General features: G+C 35.7%; 1 protein-coding gene across 4 annotated transcripts in view; it reads left to right on the top strand.

Annotated features, from left to right (window-relative positions):
* The window catches only part of LOC134537524 (ATP-dependent RNA helicase DDX3X), a 46,229-nt gene extending 29,413 nt beyond the window's left edge, over positions 1-16,816 (top strand). For 2 of the 4 annotated variants that reach the window (XM_063378044.1, XM_063378042.1), the window contains exons 11-15: positions 4,727-4,908; positions 5,382-5,499; positions 5,879-6,041; positions 7,525-7,619; positions 9,706-16,816. In XM_063378044.1, coding sequence (XP_063234114.1) covers positions 4,727-4,908; positions 5,382-5,499; positions 5,879-6,041; positions 7,525-7,619; positions 9,706-9,800 — 653 coding nt within the window. In that variant the 3' untranslated portion in view covers positions 9,801-16,816. Of the gene's footprint in view, positions 1-4,726; positions 4,909-5,381; positions 5,500-5,878; positions 6,042-7,518; positions 7,620-9,705 lie in introns of all 4 variants that reach the window. The other 2 variants (XM_063378043.1, XM_063378041.1) reach the window with 1 other exon arrangement.
* The last annotated feature ends 5,351 nt before the right edge of the window (positions 16,817-22,167 follow it).

Raw genomic sequence — 22,167 nt, 5'->3', positions numbered from 1 at the left:
TTATCATCGTTGAAAAATTGAAACAAATGTAATAAGTACCGTATATACAGGGTGGCCACCAAACCGGGAAAACGGGAAAAACCGGGAATATGTCGGGAATTTGAAAGGGCCCGGGTAAAACCGGGAAACTGTCTGGAATTTTATTTCTTTCCTGGGCAAATGCTGCGGTGTAAATGCGCACAACTTATATAATATGTACATCGCGGCGTCTGATAATCACGCGGCAAATCTGTACAGTGTCATGTTGGCAGCGACTGTAGTGTTCCCAGGCGTGTCATGTTTCTTCTTTCCTCATAGACGCAATACGTCACTAAGAGGCGGAGGGGGAGGGGGAATATGAACCGCACTACGGCGTGCAACACGGGGTGTTGTTCTAATTTGTTCTGTTCAGTACAAGTCTTCGAGCGGTTTTAGTCTTACGCTGTGCAGTTTGTTAGGAAGCTATTGCTGCAATGTATACTAGGTATTCCTGTCGTTATGAGTCTTGAGATTCCATGGGCTACTGAGGATGCGAAAGACAGAACTTGTGCGAGATGCAAGATATGCAATAAAAGTTTCAAGATCGATACGATGGGTAGGGGAGCATTTACAAGCCATGCCAAATCTAAGAATTACAATAGAGTTATAAATAAGTTAACCAATCAAGAAACCTGCAAGTTACAGAATTTTGTTTCCACTCAACCTGCTCAGGATGAAGCCCACACTTCCTGTAACAAAGTTTTATTAGTACTTTAATTTATACTAGTAGCTTCCAATGGTTTAGCGGTGTTATAAACTACGACGTCTTGTAATCCATCGCTTATCAATAAACTGTCAAATATGTCCAGTAACTAACGACACAACACGTTTTTTTATAAATATTCTCAGCGTGTTGAGGCCGGCCGATAAACCTTCCGCATTAACTTACCTTTAACGTCGGTAATGCTATGTTCACTTACAATTTGTAAAATAATAATACTAAACATATAATTATTATGTACACCAGAACCCCGATTTCACGAACACCGGATTTAACGAAGCAGTGATTTTACGAGTACATTCTCGGGAACCATAAAAAAATTGGAAATTTTGACCAAAATGTGAAAAACAGAAAAAAATATTTAAAAAAAAACGCAATGAAAGATCATATATACCGAATAAAAGCATGTTGGACCTCCTGCGGTCACCAGCAAAGCATAAACACGACCCAATGCGTGGTGCAACTGCTACATCGCTTCGTTATTGCTCGCGCGAGAGGCGGGACGTGGAATGTTAGAAGAAATGAAGGGGGAAATGCGGGGGATGACAGACAGCAGCCAGTGTGTTTCCTGCGTGGGGAATAAGTGGCGTAGCTCCTTTTTTTATGCTGTGTGAAGCGACCTTTTTCTATCAACTCACGGGAAAAGATAATTGCTTGAGCTGTCAAAATAAACATCGCTGCGACAGTTAAAACAAGACGCGGGCGAGCATCCGGTAGGTCGATGTGTATATCTACTCGAAAAACATATCTCAATTCATGACACTAATAAGATTCCTTATAACTTACACGTGTAGCCTGATGTTTTCAGCTTGATCCATGCAAGTTCTTTAGCCACGTTTTGAATGAAAACAACCACCAGCCGGCCAGTGTTGTGCCCTGTTTAATATGCACAAAATATACCAAATATATTTGGTTAAAAAAAAAAAAAAAACAGAAAAGAACCAAGGCAAAAAGAGTTAAAATAATGAGTGATTCCTTAAAACAGACCGCTCTCATAGACGAAGAAATTTTAAACACAAAAAAGGTTAAAGTTATGTGGCAAATATATATTTAGTAAACTGCCACCTGTTTTTTTTAGTTGGGTATGTATCACATTTTGTGCATTTTTGTTTTATATTTAGTACTATACAGTTCCGTGTTTTAAAATGTGTGCTTTGTATAATGTATTACATAAATAAAAACATGTCATTTTGTATATATATTGCAAAACCTGGAAAATCTTGAAAATACCTGGAAAAACCTGGAAAAAACCTGGAATTTTTTATCACAAATGTAGTGGCCACCCTGTATATACTCGTGTATAGCACGCCCTTTTTTCCCCTCGAGTAAAGGAAAAAAATAAGAATGCGCGCTATACAGTGTGGGGGGGGGGGGAAGAGGAGTGGAAGTCGTTAACTGCCAGGTGACGTTTCTGGCCAGCCCCTACACATACGCACAAGCAACAAGGCCTCTCTTTCACACACACACGTGCGCGAAAAAAAGCGCAGCAGCTAGTAAAATAAAAAAGAGAGAGAAAGAGAGAGAGAATGTTGTCACCAGTCCCCCTCCCACTCCCTTTGCTTCCTCGCCCCAGCAGCTACCGGTGAGTCATCCAGTCCTCCGCGCCAGCTTAGCAACGTAGCGTGGCACGCTTCATTTTGCGGGTCCCTAAAAATATCTTTGCTATCAGTTGAAATATCTATGTAGAAGCTACGTGACGGGAGTGGTGGTGTTTAGTTCTGTCAACTGTCAAGGTTACTTGATGGTCATAGTCACGTTCCTGCCTGCTTCCCCTCCCTCCCGTCCACGTACCAGTTGTGACGATACAGCGCTTCATTATCTTCCGTCTACACAGCAGAGTTTAAGTATTTTCCTGACGCATCACCACACATCAATTTAAATAATCATTTGTTTCATATGTAATTACTTAACAGGTACCACAAAATGTTAGTAAAATTTATTTTTGGGAAAAAAAATTTAGGAAAAAAAAATTACATTTTTTTTCTTTGGAATTTGTTGCAAAAATCGTGGTGCGCGCTATACATGAGTAAATACGGTACATGTTAATAGGTGTTTGCTGAGACAATTTTTTTTTTTCAATTCCAATTAGTCGAAGTTTTTGGATGGAAGATGAATTTGAATTTTAAGATCACTTTGATGCATTAAAAAAAATATCCTTAGATACTACTTTGAAAGCTGGAGTAAGGTATTTTATCAGCATATTCTACATACCACACACTGAATAATATAAATGTGGGAAACATAATAGCAAGTTTCTCCAACTGTCTGCTCGTAAATAGAAAGTTAGATTTGTTCTTTATTTCAACAAATTTCTTCCGGAGGACCATAAATATATTAAAAGTCTGATTTAGTGAATACAAATATGACAACGAAACGATAGCCAAATACAAAACAAAAGACCCGACTGCATGCGGCCCGCCATCTTGCAGAACTGTTTATACGACACACAAAAGGGGCACAAGTAACACTTCACACAACAAGGACATAAGTCACAAAGTCCGAACAAGATTGTAAAACCAAAAAAAAATTACATATGTAATTGATTAACTTAAGACACACATTTGAAATAAAATTTATGTTTGTTGCATTTAACTAAGCATATTTTCATATACAGTACAACCCTGTTATAACATTCTCCAAGGGACCAACATAAAAAAATGTTATAAGCAGGAAATCATCTTCACTTTGTAAAAATTACACGTGGATTGATTAAATTAAAAAGTATAGGTAAAACAACACAAAATACAGGAGTATTACACTAAGTACAGCAATAGAGTGGAAAATTGGTTAATTTTATTTATAGATAATACCTAATAATATGCTAAAGAAAAAAAAATGTTTTGTACGATACAGTTCAGAGTCGAAACAGAAATATTCAACTCTTTTGCAATCACAACACACGTTTTGTTGGGGTTCCTGTCCACTTGGTTAATAAACTGAATTTTTTCAGCTACAGAATATATTTTCGCTTATATTTATCGGCCATCATAACCGTACAAAAACCTGAATAAAATTTCAATACGGCGTATTTTAATTAAATATGACCGTGACTACAATAAGTAAAAAAAAAAAAAAAAAATAATTACGGTAAAGGTTAACCACAAACAAAAGCCGTGAATATATCCATAGAACAGTTAACCATCTCAAGGTGTTAAACCTTTGAAACAAAAACCAGCACCATAGACTATAGTAGCACTGTTTCCGACCATGTATCAGTGCACAAAATGCGCATCATAAGTATAAAGGAACAAGTCATAGGCCAATAAGAGCGAACAGGACGCCATATTGATAGTCGATCCGGTGCAAGTTGTGGAGTGCGTGTGTACCACGTCTATGGTGAAATACTCAAATGTAAACATCTGATGTTTGTATATGCGTGCTGTATTTTCTAGCTATGGTTTCGCTCTAAATTATGACTTTGAAGGAAGGGATACTGCAAATTGTGGCAGTTATCAAAGCAAATTTGAACGTTAAAGGCGGGAATGTAGAAATTTTAATATTGTTACAGGCGGGAAATTAAAGCATTGTGATAAATGGAGAAATGACGGGACCATGAATAAATGGTGTTATAGGCGGGAAAATGTTAAAAACGGGAATGTTATAACCGGGTTGTACTGTATAGCTTGAAAACTGGCTATTAGGCAAAAACTAAAAAACTGTCAGAAATTTTATATTTCATGTTTGCTCAGATTTAACTGCTGTTATTAATAGTAAGATGTAGTGCTGTGTAAATTACATAATTATATTGTTATTTTTGTTAAATTTGAGGTAAATGTGCAAACTAAATCAGGAATCAACACTATTTTTGGCTTAAAAATAACACCACTTACACAAATGTATGTCTGTACGTCATACAGTGAAAATATCCATCACTTTCAAACTTTTTCTTTTTTTTCTTTTCTTCTTAAACATATTTTCTAGAGCTCTTAAAATGTAAGAATAAGCTCAAAACACGTAACGCTGTTCAATTTTTACTATGTTGTTTAGCTGAAGAATCTCTGACGTTGGTGTTTGTGGAGACCAAGAAAGGAGCAGACTCTCTGGAAGAATACCTGCACAACGAAGGGTACCCCGTGACGTCGATACACGGTGACCGCTCGCAGCGCGAGAGGGAGGATGCCTTGCGTCGCTTCCGCTCTGGACAAACTCCCATCCTGGTTGCAACTGCTGTAAGTATCGTGTGCACGTGGCTCAGGTAGTGGTTTATTCTTTGTGCTATCAACAAAATTGCTGTTTTTTCTGGTTAATCAAGTATGTTTCTTTAACTTTACTTTAAGAAATACATAAAAAAATCAAAAAGGGGACTTCACTCTTTTTTTTTTTTTTTGTGTGTGTGTGTGTGTAAGGTAGATGCACTTTCATAGTAAGGTTTATGTAAGATTTTCTGTGTATTATTTAGTTAAGATTTCTCATTTTGGTGAAATGACAAATAAGTTATTTACATTTTTTTCTCTCCTGTCTTACTCTTCAATTTATTCTCAGATTCCATATCTGTGAACTTTAAAAGCTACATGTGCCTGTAGGCCTAGCCGAAAGGGAGTTTTGTAATCATACTAGTGAAATTGTACCTTGATTTAGGAGAGGGGAAAGAGTTTATTTTCAGCCATTTACTCACTTTTACTGTCGCTAATGTGTTGTCCAGGTTGCAGCACGAGGCTTGGACATCCCTCATGTGACCCACGTAATTAACTTTGATTTGCCATCTGATGTGGAAGAATACGTGCATCGCATTGGTCGCACAGGGCGAATGGGTAACTTAGGTGAGTACGTTAAATGCACTAGATCATAGTTTTGTTTTTAAATGTGTTATGGGTAGGCATGTAATGACATGTATGGCCCCCAGGCAACTGCTCTTGTTTGTAGTGCGCGGTAATAGGGGTGAGGAGTGAACGCGGGACTCCCCACAACCCCCCCTGCAGCCTAGAAATATAGCAGGATACGGAACAGACCGAAGGACCTGCGATATCTGTGTCGTGTTTCTTACGTGCCAGTAACCCGAGTCGTGATACACATAAATTTTCCTTTGTTTCTTCCAAGCAGCTTCAAACTTGTGTAACCTACATCTGATGTTAGTTTTAATTTTACCGATAGTCGACATCGGGCCGTCACCAACTCACAGGGGCCGTCGTGCGATTGCAGGTTTGGCAACGTCGTTCTTCAACGAGAAGAACAGGAACCTGGTGCGAGACCTGATGGAGCTGATCGTGGAGACGAAGCAGGAGCTGCCCAGCTGGCTGGACGCCATGGCCTCCGACCAGCGCATGCCGCAGAGCAGCCGTCGCGGCGGGGGGTCCAGCAAGAGGTGTGCCTTCCCCTCCCCCTGGCTCTCCTCACACGTCGTCTGCCTTGCCACGTTCCGTGGTCGGCACTAGTCCCTTGCAGCATTAGCTCGGGGAGTTGCTGCTTTCAGCCACTGTGCTACTGGCTCGCTGTAGGAAAGGTTTTGATGGAGATTAAAAACTGACGAAAACTAGCTTCTACTGCGCTGCTTAGGTTCCCCCCCCCCCCTCCTTCTTTGCGACAGAGAGGGGAGTGACGGAAATTCTCTGTCGCTAAGAAGGGAAGGGGGGGGGAGGGAACCCCAAGCTGCGCAGTAGATGCTAGTTTTCGTCAGTTTTTAATCTCCATCAAAACCTGTCCTACAGCGAGCTAGTAGTACAGTCAAGTCGATACAATGTGCTGACTGCCGAGAACATTTTTTGTTACACGATAGAGCTTCCGTCACATCCAAGTTGTGCTTCATCGTAATTTCCAATGCCTATGCGTGAATTGTTTATACACACGAGAAAAGGAGATGGCTGTTAACTTGGATACAGTAATGGTGATGATTATCATTGATTTATTTGTTTATGCGTGAATCATTTCACCATTTCATTGTGTAAGTTTGAAAATCATGAGATCTGTAATGTTGTTTGTTGTGCTGTTAAAATGTTTGCTGTATTTTCTTTACTGTATTTTCATTTTTTATCATATGTGTACTGGATATAAAAACTAATTCCATTAAGCATGTTCTAAATTTGAGGATTTAGGATTTTTTTTATAGCTTGCATATAAGCACAATATCTGCACTATGAATACTAATCCCAGATCTCAAAATTATTATGGTCCTAACTGTCATGTTGTCAAATTAGAGCCTAATATTCGTTAAGTTCTTGGTGTACAAAACTTAACATACCGGTATATTTCTTCACTTGTCTGTTAGGAAGTCCAAATTAATTAATACACAACTTCAGCAAGTCTTAACATTATCCTCGATAATAATTGGTCTAAAAGATCATGTGGTCTGTAGATGCGTAAAATACAAAAGTAATGCATTATGAAACTTTCCTTCTGGTAACTACACGCTTTTAAGTTTTATATTTTATTTTGGCTCAAGATGAATTTATATGTTCGGCTATATGTGTCTGGTAAACTTCTTACTTTTCACTTGTGAAGACATTGTAATCCTGGCCTTACTAGCTGTGCAACATGCTCTTTAAAAACACTTCAAACAGCTGCTCATAGACACTCACTTAAGGCGTCAAGTTGTGAATTGGGCTGAATGATCACAACCATAAATCCTTCATTTTTTTATCACAATTCTTTTCTTCTTTTTTTAAAGAAAAAAAGATGTCCCCAAAAATTTAACTGATAGAAACAATATTTTAGTGAGTAAATGTATGTGAATGAACATAAATTACCATCCGCCATTGGTATGTCGAGAATTTGAGATGATGGTGCAGGAGTAGTGTGTCGTTTCAGTAGTACTGACAGAAGATTATGAGTGGGACTGCTTCCAGATTCAGCGGAGGGTTTGGCTCACGAGACTACCGACAGCAGGGCGGCAGTCGTGGCAGCATGTCCGGCGGGGGCCGTTCCAGTGGCTACGGTGGCGGCGGAGGTGAGCATTTGCCAGTTCTATGGACATTTAGATTAGATACAAATTTCCTTAAGCCGGTTTAGTTGCATTGAAATCAAGAAGTGAGAGGTTTTACCATACAAGTTTTTTAAGGTTTCTGGTTAATCAGTCTCTCAGGGTATGAATTAGGAGTAGGCACCCCAGAAAATGATACAATGATTGACCAAAACCGGGGTTGTAATAATGCAAAAGTGGTGCAGTAAGTCGATATTAAAACATAAAAACAGTACCAAATTTTTTTTTTTTTTTCTAAAATTTGGTAACAAAGGTTCATTTTTACTTTTATTCTTGTACATTTGTATTCTATGTATATGCTACCAGTTGAAACTTGCATATTTTTGTTTTGGTAATTCTGAGGAAAGATTCTGTTCCCCAGAAAGGAGTTAACAAATCTCAAATGCTTTTGTTTACATCTTAATCATTCTCTAAGAAGGTGTTTAGGTGCATTAAAAATACTATGAAATTGTGGTAACAGTTGGTTAGGTTTATACATAAAAATAGACTGTGAACTAGTGTTAACGGTTGGTTAGGTTAGTAAACACTATGAAGTAGTAACAGGGTGGCAACAGACCGGGAAAGTCAGGAAAAGTCAGGGTTTTTGATGGGTCAAGGAATTTTTCGAGATATAAACTTGTTTCAGCATTGTAATGGTTTCTTCAATGGCCGTTCGTTATTAGGGATGTGCGAATCCTTGATTTTCAGTTTGGTTCGAATCCAATTCGAATCCCTGGCAATATTTGAGATATGAATCCGATTCCGAATATTAAGCACAGAATATTTAAATATAACTGATTAATTTAAAAATAATGTGTGTTCTCTTTTTTCTAACTGTAACTACTGGCAATTATTTACTACACTGAGATTGAAATGTTTATAATTATGTAAACATAATTAATTATAAACACTTTAAAATATGAAAACCAAAATGTACCTATTCGATTCTCCAACTCAATCGTAATAAACTGCACGCCACAGGGAAATCTCAGTTTTATAAACGTTTCAGCAAACTAAACCATTTTTTCTCCATAAATAGCCAAGATGTTTTTTTCTTGTAGGTAGGTAATTGTTTTTAGTTTATAGTTTGCTATACGATGAAATTCGTAATTATAGTTTAAGATCTTGAAATATTGAAATTCTTTTGTCACTGTATTAATTATTTAATTTACATATCTTTCTTTGATACATCATATTATAAATACTTACGTAATAATAGCTTAATTTTATTTTTCACTGCTAGTATTTTTGAGCCGTATCAAATTAATTTATAACTTTTGTGAATATTCGTAATACTGTTTGAATCCATGTATGTACAATGATTCCGGGTTTGGGTAATTGTGGATTCGAACCGTACCCGAAAATATCGGGTACTCACACATCCGTATTCGTTATAAAAGGTGAGTTAGCTGTATCATTTTCAAAATTGTGTTTGCATAATCAGTCAATAATAATTCACTTGGATTCTGACCAAATTTTTGGTTATGAGCACTTTGAATTGAGGGTTTCGTATTGTACCTATGTTTCGTATAGGGTTTAGTGGTTTTTGCCACTTTGTAGAATTTGTCTTCTCATATCTAGTTACAGTAAACTCCCTATTATCCGCAGTGCATGCTACAAAAAAATACAGCACATATGTAAATTTGTATTTTATTACAAGTGAGCAAATTTGAACTCTACTGACAAGTGTGTTGTGTGCAGTATACAGTAAAACGCCACAGGCCTTCTCGGAACTCACACAGTGTCTAATGAAGTCTCTGAATACGTACAGTACTGTATTCTTGTTACGAAGCAAGTACCGAGCACTTTTATGTTTACATTACTAAAATTTTAGCATCATTTAAAAAAATTTACTTTTAATTGTAACTTTTACTGTACATAAATTTTTAGATTTTAAAGTTGAAACTAATGTTTCCTTTTTTGTTTCCCCATTTTCAGCTCTTTTGCGGATTATCCGTGATTTTCACTATTCGCGGTGGCCCTGCCACCTCATTTCGCGGATAATCGGGAGTGTACTGTACATTGGTTTTCAGGATCAAGATGGTGTGATACTGATAGTGTTTTCTGCTTGCAGGGTTCTATGGTGGTGGCAGTGGCGGGGGCGGGGGTGGAGGCTACGGGGGGTCGTACAGCAGCGGGAGTGGCACCGACTGGTGGGGGGGGAACTAGGCGCTGCCCCTTGCTTGCGTCGTTTCAACCAACTTCAAAGAAAAAAAATTGGTGTTTTTTGATGATTAGAACAGCCCCTATATTAATAGTCCAAATCTGAAGGTACATTGCACTTATATTTTAGAATTGAGGAAAGAAACTTGACCATTTTTAGGAAAAGGTCTCTTCGAAAAATTCTTCTGCAAAAATCTGTGTCAACTATTTATAAATAAAGAAGAAAAATAGTATAATTTATGAGTAATAGTTATATTTAAGGTTATTACCAGTTGTATTTAGTGATGTACATGTGTATGGGAATTTTTTTACTTGAGAGTAATAATTTTGGGCTAATCTTTTAATGAATTTTGTAGCTTGGAGCATTCATTTTAATGTATTTAAACATTTTTTTAGACTTTGTGTGAAAATGAACAACTTTTCAAATTGTTTCCAGTTGTCATTTGTTGCTGTTTTGTACATCACTAGGTGCTTATTAAGAATTTCAAGAAAAATACAGAGAAAACAAGTAAATAATTTTCAGTGATGCAATGAAGGGAGATAAAAATTGTTAGCAGCACCCCCTGCCTGCCAGAAAACTTTATATGGATCTGGTTTTAAAAAAAAATACATTTGTTTGGGGTACACACAATAAGTGTATGATGGCAGAAAATAAAACGTCTGCAGTGTCTTTAATTCGCTGGGACCATTCCTGTTGCGCCTCCCAAAGGCTGGTGCCGTCCACATTTGCGACACTCGTTTCCAACTGGCCAATGGACAGGTAGTTTTGTTACTTGTCAGGTGCTGAGGAAATCTCTTATGCACTTAGTACACAATTAGGCTTTCAGGAGTTTTTCGCAATTGACGTGCGACCAAACTGTTTACGGGTTCTTAACTTCGACTGGACTGCTCGAGCAAAGTCCTGCGTCGATCCTCGGTTTTCTGTTCCTTTTGTGACGGCCGACTCGCACGGCAATCGATTTTGCCGGTGGGTGTTGGCCGTGGAATGCAGGAAGAAAATAATGAGTATTATTAATTTAGGTCCTGTGAGGAAGTTCAAGTTGTTCAAGTTCAAGTTCATGTTCATGTTTTTACTAGTACCTAAGACTCATGTGATAGGCACCTACAGTAATGGAGAGTGCAATACTTGGAACATTTTAGTATCAGTATGAAAGTTTGTATGGAAGTGTTTGGCCTAACTTCTTTGTGTCAAAATGAAAAAATAAATAAATTAGAAATTAAACACCATTCATTAAAAGGAGTTGATCAAAAATAGCATAATTATCGATTTTTAACTTGGGCTTTTTTATTTTGTGCTTTTCCACTTTTCGTTGTGGACACACGTGGTACCCCAAGCGTTGCAAGTTATGTCGATGGCGTAGCAACTTTGCGTGGCCGAGAAGTGTTGTTTCATGATGCAGGACATAAAGTTGGGCAATCGGGGGGCTGTTGCGTGCCCTGAATGCGTGGCTCTGCCTCGCTGTTCTAAGAATTTCCCTTTTTAAAGTTTGTGATTGTGTATGATTATTTTTTTAAGGGGACTGGTGCAGGTAAAATAATTAAATGGATTTCAGCCTAATTTAACAGTTGATGTTCAAGATGTATTTGTTTATGCTCGTTTCTTGGATGCATTTGATGAATCACTGAATGGTAGATTTTGAAATTATTTATCTGACCGACTGTATCCTTTCAAGTGTAAAACAGAACATTGTTTTGCTCTGATATTTCATCCAAAGAATCAAGTGTTTTCGGTTAAGCAGCATGAGGTGTGCAGTAATTTTTTCTGGACAGAACAATTTATTTTCTAAAAACTGCAATTTTCCAATCTTTAAAAATTATTTGCTTTTAAAATGATATAAAATTATTGCTATTGAAAAAAAAGTGCTTAATTGCAGTTTGCGAAGCCTAATATATAATTAGATTTATTTTAAAAGAAACGTTTCTATTATTAATTTAAATTGCTTTGTATCTCTTACGTTTTCCAGGAATATAACTTTGAATTGGCATGATACGTTTAACATTTATTAAATCTGGCAACAATCGTAAATATCCAGAAAGGTGATGGACATAAAAATTAGTTTGTTTGAAAGAGTCACATTTCATGAAATAAGTTTATTGTTCACCTCATTAAAGTACTTGTGTACCTTCAGTGGCCCATAAAGGTAACTTTACCAGTCATTTCTCCAAGAAATAAGTGTTGATAATGTGGAGACCATCTTATATAATGGTAAGTATGATACTGAACATTGCACTTCAGTTTCAAGTGGTATTCAGTTTAGCTAGTTTTCAATTTCGAATTTTTAATTATTCTCGTGCCTCTAACAACTGGCATACTTTCTAAAGTAGCATGAAATAATTATTCTTATAGTGTTTTTAGAATATTATTTTAATTTACTTTGAAAGTATTTACTTTTAAAGTTATTGTTTGTTGCTAGCTTTATCCATGAGAACAGAAATGGTTAGCACTGTAATTAAGGTGATTGTATTTTCATGCACCATTCCTCTTGAACACTGCAATGCCTGGGATAGTGTTAAACTCTAAAGTGACAGTTAAGGTTTTTTTTTCCGGTGGAGAACCAATGTCTTCGTGCCTGGATAAAGGTTTGCGTTTGTGAATTGTTTTGAGTGGTGGTTGCCCCAAAAATTAGTTCTTTATAATTTATGCCCGGGGACTCTGCATTTGCTTAAGCAGCACACAGGTAATGTTATTGGTTCCAACATGAGTCATTGCCGCAACTTTCATTCGAATATTATTTTACACTGGGGTTACTTTATTCCTAAACGTGTCACCCAATGAAACTTGTTTTATTTTGTATGCAACATCATTGGAATGTCTGACATTTTGACATATTTATGCAGTACTTGAGTACTCCGATAGCGGTTTAGAATTTTAAAAATTCAAACTCTTTCTGAATGTTTTTGAAGAGTAACATTGGAACAAATAAATATCTCAACAAAAATTTTGTGACTGTGTATTCTATTAACCGTTTTTTAAAATTACTGATTGCAAGACTATGTTAGTTTATTTGAAATGTGTGTTGGCAAGCCTCGTGGGCAATGTTCGTCGTGCTTTTGTGATTGGCAGCACGTAAAGATGAGTAATTCTTTGTGAGAATGGGCAATGTGAAGTGTTTTGAGTATGGTTATATTTATCCTATCTTATTAGGCCCTGCCTTCAATTTTTTTTATGAATATAAATATTAATCCAAAGCTTGCATTACAGCTTTTTGTGGTATATTTATGGACTAATGGCTCTTCAAGGCATGGAACCTAGCTTTGGGCACTTATTGATGTTAATAGTCGTGGACTCGTGTGATGATCATCATAGTTTTAGTTTCTTAGCGAAATGTGTAATTTTCTCAGCCCACTGTAAATAAATAACGGGCTCTTGATTATAAAAAGCCTGGGAAGATTTTATTTATGCCTTGTCATGCCAGAAATATTGATATGTTAAATCAAGATTGAAATTACATCAAAAAGGAGTAAAAAGCCATTACGACGAGGCCGAATCCCCTGCAACGACTTAAATAGATCAGTTTTGAGTTTTGCTTATAGCAAATGCAGAGTCTGCAAGCGTAAGAGCAGGCCAAAGGCCAGGTACAACTTACAGTTAAAAAGAAAATATGCCTAAAAAAATTCAGACGTATGATAAATTGATGAATGTTAATTCGTAATATGGGCACCAACCTGGTATGGCCAAGTCCTGCAAAACCATAAATAAATTAGAAATGTTTGCCTGATTTTATTTAACTTCTTTTTCTTGAATACATTTGTCTTGTAAGAGACTATCAAACTTCTGCTTTGAGGTGGGCACAAATTAACCATAGACCTATTTATTGAATTTAAGAATGTTTTCTTTGCTGAAAAATATCTCTTATAAATAGTAGCAGTCCTAAATATTTATGTACTTTTTCTTTTTAGAAGTTTACTATAACTGTAGCAGGGGGAAATAAGACAGTAGTGAAGATGACAGGAAGATCTGATGAAAAAAAGAGCTGAAGTGTGCTGGATGAAGATTTCTATATTCTAAGACTAGTGTACAAAATAAATGAAGAGTGTCCATCTTATGTTTGTTAAGAATGAAATTTATTTGCTATGGCATATAATTTGGCACTGTTTTACTTTGTGAGACATTTCCTAATGTCACTAGGAAAAAAAAAATCATCTTAGAATTTTTTCCACTGATCTTAAATTCATTGTAATTTTGTACTCTGAATATATAATCACTAATGGGATTGAGTTTTTAGAAACATCAAGGAGGCAAGTTTCTCAAATATTAAGGAGTGAAGCTGTCGTTGAGGTGCAGTGTCTGTACTATTTGATTGTGGAAACCTTCATCTATGCTAGGATGTTTTCATGGTTACTTCAACATGAAAGTAGTTTTGTCATGGTCAGCAGGCTCATTTGCAGAATTTTTTTGCTTTCAATTTCTTTCCTTTTGTTGGTGGGAATGATTGGTAAATTTTTTTGTTTTAGGTTTTTAGGAGGTGGGGATATATTGCCCCTTATGGTCAGATACATAATGTCTGACAGAAGTATTGACACAGCTGCGTAACATTTTTGAGCATTATTATTTAACTAAACAGTTTTGACCAACCTGGTGTAAAATAAATCTGTGACATGTAAAGTGATGCACAACTGTGGTGAAAATTATAGTTTCATTACACTTTACCCACACATGTTAGTCGTGTTTGTGGGATTTATTTTAGTTCTGCTTTTATTTTGTTTGTGTAATCTAATCTTTTCCTATAGTGTAATTTCCTATGTAATAGATGTTTGTTATTTCTAATTGTTTTAATAAAAAAAACCAAAAGAAATGGGAAGTCACGGCTCTTGTTAGAAATATATTAAAGTAGTTCTGTTTCATTTCATGTTATCGCTTCGAAATTCAATTTGTCTCGAAACCAAATTTTCTAGCATGTTACATTTAGCTGCCGATAATTTTAGCGCCACTGATCAATGGTTCTTCCAAGTAAATGGAATTGTTGCAGATATGCTGATATTACATAGTGTTTGTGACAAGATGTTACACTAAACTACAGTACATTAGACAGATGAAATTGTTGTAATAAATTTAGAGAGGTCTATGTTATTCACATGAACCTAAGTTGTGACACCACTTTTTGAGTGCTTTATTTATTATGCAAGTCTTCTGTAATCACTTGTGAAAGTGCTCCGTTTTTAAAAAGGTTGAAAAAAATATTTTTCCTCCTTTTGCCGTCCCTACGGAACTATATACGTATAAAATAATTTAAGAGGAAGGTGGTGTTGGGGTTAGGATGGTGTGTAAAACAACGTGATAAGATAGTTTGTGACCTGCATAGTTTTTATTTCTATGTTGGCTGGGTTCTACCTTGTCAGCATTTATGTTTGTTCAAGATTTACATAGTTGGCACATACAAAAGTAGATCTAACTCAGTGATATTCGGTACATATTTTTGTGTTAAAAATTTGTGTCTGGTTCTTAGTAACATTTTGTTTGGGTGAAATCACAGTATTGTATTCAGATAGTAAACTGGTATAAAGGAAACTTTCTAATAGTTCATGTGATAAGTTACCTGGATAATTAAAAATAATTTTGCACCTTATCTTCAAAGTTCCCCAATGACCCGTTTAAGGTGATTTCCTGGTTAATTAACTTTTTTTAAAAAATAATATAATTATTTTGGGAGTGTCAAAAGTAAGAAATTTACATTTTAATCTGTATCCACACGTGCATTATCAATTTTGTTTTATGTGGAATTATCTGTTTCGAATGTCTAAATGACCTATTTCTTATCTTTTTGGTTCAGCCATATCTTATTTATTTATGTATTTAACAGTTAACACACTATCTATATAATTAAAAGTTCCTTTAATTAGTGCTGCCAATCATAGAAAAATTTTTATTATTAGGGCTATGATTACTACTATAGCATTGTAAACATGTGTGATTATTTTTTGTTTAGTAATTTTCTTCATTATTAGTGTATGTTATTTTTTAATATACAATATCTTTTTTATTATTAATTTTACAATTTTTTTTGTACCTTTGCTGGTTGAATGCTAAAGTATAGATTTTTCTCCATTTCCGCTTTTCTTTCGCATTTTCATAGGTACGAATGTGTTATGGTAGTTTGTGTGAATGAGTTTACAGTGTGCTTTAAGTTAATGCTTAAGTGTTGCTTTAAATATATTCTCATTACAATGAGAGGTTGGTAGCACTGTTTTGTGGAAAATTAATTTAGGCTATAACCAGTTGGGGATCCCGTGGTTTAAGGTAGGACTTTGAAAGTATTTGGAAGCAGTGAAGAATTACTGTGATTTCAACCTGATGCAAATCATGGTGATGTCACAGGTACAACACTTTGATTAATATTATTTATATATAGCTGAGAAATGCTGGGGTAGTATGTGACAGTTAACTTTTGTACTTTTTTTAATATAAAAATGTCTTTTTAACAGTCACTGCCATTGAATGGTGTGGTGTCTGTGTGGATTGTGTCTCCGGGAACTGTCGAATGTGTGTGTGCATGTTGTTTGTTGTATTAACTTGTGTGGACGAAAATCGTCTCAGCTATGTCGCATACTCAAATCGTGTGCAGATGACGTCATTCTTTGTACCTGTGATAGTCGCTCGCTCGTGGCAGCGAAGTGATTTATGGTGAGTTTTTTTAATTTTTTTCCTCCCTTTTTTTACTTAGAACACTCTTAAACCCCTTTTCTTAAACATAATTTTATCACCTGCTGCTAAAACGCGGGAGGCTAACTGGAATTTGTTTTATGTGCTGGTGGGACTTCTGAGGTTGAAACGTTGCCAGGCGTCTTCAACGTATGTCCCGGGAATTTACTCCGGCACCTTGCGGGTAGCATTGGAGTGCATTCGGCAGCCGCAGCTGTCGTTTGCCATGTCGACTGTTAACTCAAAGGGATGGCAAAACTTGGAGCACAGTTTTGCTCTTTAAAGGCATTGCATTTAACGTTAAAGGAATTACTTGAATTATCCTGTATTATTTGTAGAGTTGTAATTTTTGAATTATATAAATAAAACTACTGTAAACTAAGTTGATAGTTTTACTTTGTATGTATTAGCTAATATTCTTCCTGTATTAAGAATCTTTCTTAAGGAAGTAGGATTAATACTGGGTACTGCAGCATGTTAAAAAAAAAACTTTTTTGTGATTTGTCCCTAGCATGTAATCTCACCATACTCCTTAATTGGTGCTAGAATACTGCAATAATGGTTTAGTCTCACAACTATCAATATGTGAAAACCGTAGAAAGTTTTTAAAAAGTTGCTTTTACAAAAACAAAAGTGTTTACCTTAACTGAAGTAAAATCTACTAGAATAACAAAAACCAATTAGGCCAACATAAGGATAAATAAAACAAGCTGATTTTTTCATAGAAAGTTATCATTTTGTAATTATAAATATAATAACTAGTTTTTAATGTAATATGTAAAAGAATTCAGGCCATGTTGCACAAGAATTTGATTACATGTGTAATTAGCAATTTATTTTTAATTCAATCAAACAAATTTATGTCAGTTTTTGAATTAAGTTTGTTTAGGCCTAGAGTGCATCTCATTCTTAAAATTGCAGTGTGCATTTGAATGGGCATTAACTTTCTCTTTCCAATGCTTTATTTGTGCCATTGGTGCTATCCTTGTTTCGGTCTGCTCTGTTGCCAGATATAGAACACTATACAACACACATTAGAAACAACTGTATAAGGTAGTAAAAATGTATTAAAATATGTCTGATACATTGTATTTTGTAAAGGAAAAATAGGAATTAAAATTTTGCAAATATATTTTCTTGTATTTCACAAAGTTCTTAATCTTATTACATTCAATTTTTGCCTCTTAAGTTGATTTAACTGAAAGATGCCATTTTGGTTTCAACCATTTTGGACAACGAATTTGTTTGCAAGATTTATTAAAAAATTTTGGCTCTTGTTTGAGCACAGCACACAATTTAATGGAATGCCTTGTTGCTAGAAATAGATTTTTCCTGAGTAATTTCATTCTGGCAACATTGGTTGCCATTTACTCTGCACTGCAGTCTTAAGCATGAGAAACACTACAAATAAAATTCATTGATGGACACTTGCATAGCTTTAGCCAAAAAAAAAAAAAAAAAAAAAAAAAAAAAAGTGCACTACACTTTGTGCACTAGCTAAACATTCATTTCATTGCGTAATGCAAATCAAAATTTTTACAATGAAAAATTTTCACAACTATTTTGTCACTTATGTCAAAAATTTGACATTAATTTGATTTATATATATATGTACGTACATATGTATATGTATTTTTAGTTGATGGATGGGACCATAGCTATGTTTGGTAAGTTTAAAATATTTTTCGAAGCATGCAATGCACTTCAACATAAGTTTATTTAGTCACGTGATCAAAAATGCACCATTTACAGAACTTCAAAATCAAATCAAAAAATGATTGTGTAAAAATGTTAATAAGTACAATCAACAAACATTTAGACACTTTATTTTAAACATTCAAGTCATCAAATTCTGCTGTCTCACGAGATTGTAGCAGAAAAAAAACTGGCAATTTTTGAAATTTGATATAGAAAACCAACAATTTTTTAGCAATTTATATTTATTTTATCACATGTACAAGTAGTATGAAAAATAAGCAAAAGTCTATGACCTATGGACTACAAGAAGACAGAATGACCACTTTACCATGGACATGTGTAAAAATCAAGAGTTAGAATTGATCTACCACCATGTAGTAGCAGCCCTCTCGCTGCATTAACTATGACGAAAGAGACTTTACAAATCAAACCAAATAAATGTAAATAATGGTTCAAGATTAAAGATTATATAAGAAATTTGCAACAAATGTATTTGTAAAAACTCTGAACCAAATTTCAGTTAACTTTCACCTTTAATATCTAAACTAAAAAAGTTAATAAGGTGTTAATATGAGCTGATGCATGGCAAGGGTCAAGCTACGTATCTTGAAGTAGGCAATCAAATCATACAACAGTACCAAAATAGTATTTTTCAGTGTCAAATTGGCAGAATGTATCGCTTGACGCAATCCACAGTATGCAGTATTATAAAAGATTTCATTACAACTTGAATATCTGTATGGAAAAGGCTCCCTGTAAGAGGCGAAATTTACTGATCAGGAAGTACTCCTATTTTGTCCACAATCGAACAATGGACACTTTGTAGTCTCAGACATAGTTACATGGTCAAGACAAACATTTTGGAAAGACTATCTCTGAAGGACCTATGCAACAATATATCAAATGGCTACGCATTCTATAAAGCGAGACTTAAGCCATTTTCACTTCATTGTATAAACGGCACTTTGCGTGGGCCAAATCTCACCTCAGCTGGACTGCATCTCCGTGGAACAAGGTACTGTGGACAGATTAATATATTTTTCATGTTTCATATGGAAGTATTGGTCAAAAGGTTATTAGGAAACATGTGGTTCTTAAATCAAGCTCTGTGATGGTGTGGGTTTGCATGGCAGCAAATGGGGTTGGCAATCTGCATTTTATACAGGTATGATAAAGTCTACAGACTATATGCTGGTTCTTGATGTGAATCTATGTCCATTAGTGCAGCTATTGTTTGGCAGAAAACTACATTTTCCAACAAGATAACGCAAGGCTACATGCGGCGAAGGTAATTGAAACATGTCCACCTATGAAAGCGTCCATGTATTAGTGACCAACAGTAAGTTCATATCTATCTCCTATAGAGAATATTTGGAGAATTCTTACGAGGAAGATGGCCAAATGTTATCCTTGCAATGTACAACAGTTACGGGGTTATCTGCAGGAATAATTGGGAAAAATTCCTTCAGACACGTTGAGCTGTTTGGTATGGTCCATGCATCTTACTGTGTTTATCGGCTGTAAGTGTAGTCACCTCTTGGTAATTAAACTGAACTAATGTTTTTGACTATTGTGCAAGGGACACTTGCATCATTTTTCATAACTAGATGTTTTGCTGTAAACTGACACAGCTGTTCTGATGTTATATTGAATATATCAAATATTATGACATCGTCCGGGCCTGCGGCCCTTTTTAAGTCCGATTTGCCACCGCCCAAACACCACTTACCCTCCATTCAAATCTCCCGCCTACCCGTGCGTGTGTTTTCGCCTGGCAAGAGGGCGCTGTCGAGTCAGTGCGCCGCACCCCTAAAACATAATTAAATGTAATTGTATAATTTGTTTTAGTGTTTCCCAAGTGCAACGTGATGGCAGATCGGCCGGGAGGGTTTTATGTACTTTTAATTAAAATTTATGTATTAAAATATAATGTTTCCGTACATTCCCGAGGAAAGCCGAAGCCAGACATTATTTAAATGTAATTCTTAATAATTGTAATTTGTAGTACCATCAATGCTGGTGACTTTGTACCACTTAAGGCATGTTTACATGTATTTCTAGAACCTAATTTATTTAAAACTTATTTATTAAATACGTGTATGGAAGTATTTTTAACGGGCTTTCTGTAGCAATATAGAACTTAATTTTCTGTGTAGTTTTAGAAAATTAAAAAATAGTAATGTTGTGGTACAAAGTCACCTACATGTGTTGGGTGACTTTGTACCGTGTTAGTAGGTAATTGTCGCATAAATAGTGTTGTATTGAGAACAGTTGTACAGCAGGTGAATTTGTTCCACTTTAAATATTAACTCCACACACAATATTAATGTTTTGGTTTAATTTGACTTCAATTTATTGTAATGGTAAAAATTTTATTAATTTTAATATGAAATTTGTTTGAGTGATGAATAAGAAATTAATTAAAGATTTGGTGCTAAGGAAGGGGAGGGGAGGGTTTGAACCCCTAACCCCCCTGGCTACGCCCCTGTCTGTGGCTAGCTGTGCAATATCAAAAACCAACAAATCATTTTCAAAGCCTTAAAATTGAAGCGCCGAAAAGATTTGTAGGGTGGAGTATCGATGGACTTTTCATTTCCTTCCCCGTTACTTTTATTACTCTTTATTTATATGATATAATAATATAATAATAAAAATAATATGAAAATATTTATAATCCATGATGTAACGTTTCAAACATGTCTTCGCTTCTACTAAATTATTTACGTTTTATAACACTATCATCATCTTCTAACAATACATAGTGGCTAGATCTGCATTTACATGCAAAATAATTTTAAAATAATAAGAATATACTACTTACATAATTGTACACATGAGAGAGGTCTCGAAATTTGGCAGCTATGAAGCAGATAAATAATAATTATTTTTTCGCAAAAAGATTTCGAGACTAGATGTGCATCGAAACACGTTAGGCACAGTCTGTGTTTCGTGATTGTGATAAGCAAACGCATCCTGAAAAGGATAAGGCGTGGCTTCTCTTGCACACAGTTGCCAATCACATCAAAGATAGTGCTGGCGCGGGCATAAATTGTTGCAGAATTTTCAGGATTTTTTTTTTGTGAAAAGTACCTTCCCAAATATTAATATTTCAACTACACGTCCATTGCAGATAAATTAACAGTTACTGCAGAACAAACACACAGCTATACACAGCGTGAAATTTGGATACTTATTTAGTCAAGAACCACATGAATGGCAACCCTAGATGAAGTAAAAAAATTATAATAATTTGTAAACAAAAATAATTTTATTTTAAGTAGTATCAACTCTCTAAACAAAAAAAAAAGCATGCTCTGATCACAACTTTCATTGGTTTGTTTTGTATGCAAAGTAAAATTTAAATTTACTGTAAATCCCATAGTAACAAAACACAACAAGCAATACATAAGAGTTGCACAATCTCACAGAGTAGTGCAACCTTAATTTTTCTATGTTTGTGTGAATTGATTCCGTGTCTAATGACTTATGACCCAAAGGTTAGTATAATAGGAAGGGCAGAGCAAGAGCAGAGCAAGATGCATTGTACATGCATGTCTGATTAGCCTATCTCTCGGTGATCACAAATATGTTGCCGGGAAGATCAAGGCATTTATGTAGGAATGAAATCTTCAATTATGTTGGCCGCTGAGAGAAGAAACAGGTTTAGGAATTGAGCAAGAGCTGAAGTGTAGGACTTGAAAAATTTAAATAAAATACGTAACACCACTGAACAAGCACATACGGTCAGATTCTGGAGATAAGAAGGATGAGGACTAGGAGAAGACCCCACCCAGGGGGGTGAAGCAAAAAGAAGACAAGCTTCCAGAGAGAGAGAGAGAAGAAAAAATTATGTCGTCGTCTTCTCTCCCAATGTACCAGATGAGCACACTCAGAATGAAGTTTGCTGTGGAAGACCAGGAACTGTGATGTGCCGTGGTTGCAGACTGCCCGACGGAGCCCACTTGAGCCCACTGGACGGCACGCACGCAGAGCTGGTCAACTCCCGCTGGACGTACGGCGCTCGGAGGACCCTGG

The sequence above is a fragment of the Bacillus rossius genome, chromosome 12 (genome assembly GCF_032445375.1).
Source record: "Bacillus rossius redtenbacheri isolate Brsri chromosome 12, Brsri_v3, whole genome shotgun sequence".
Taxonomy (NCBI): Eukaryota; Metazoa; Arthropoda; class Insecta; order Phasmatodea; family Bacillidae; genus Bacillus; species Bacillus rossius.
Note: the sequence above shows the minus strand (reverse complement) of the source record. Positions and strands in the feature narration are given on the sequence as shown.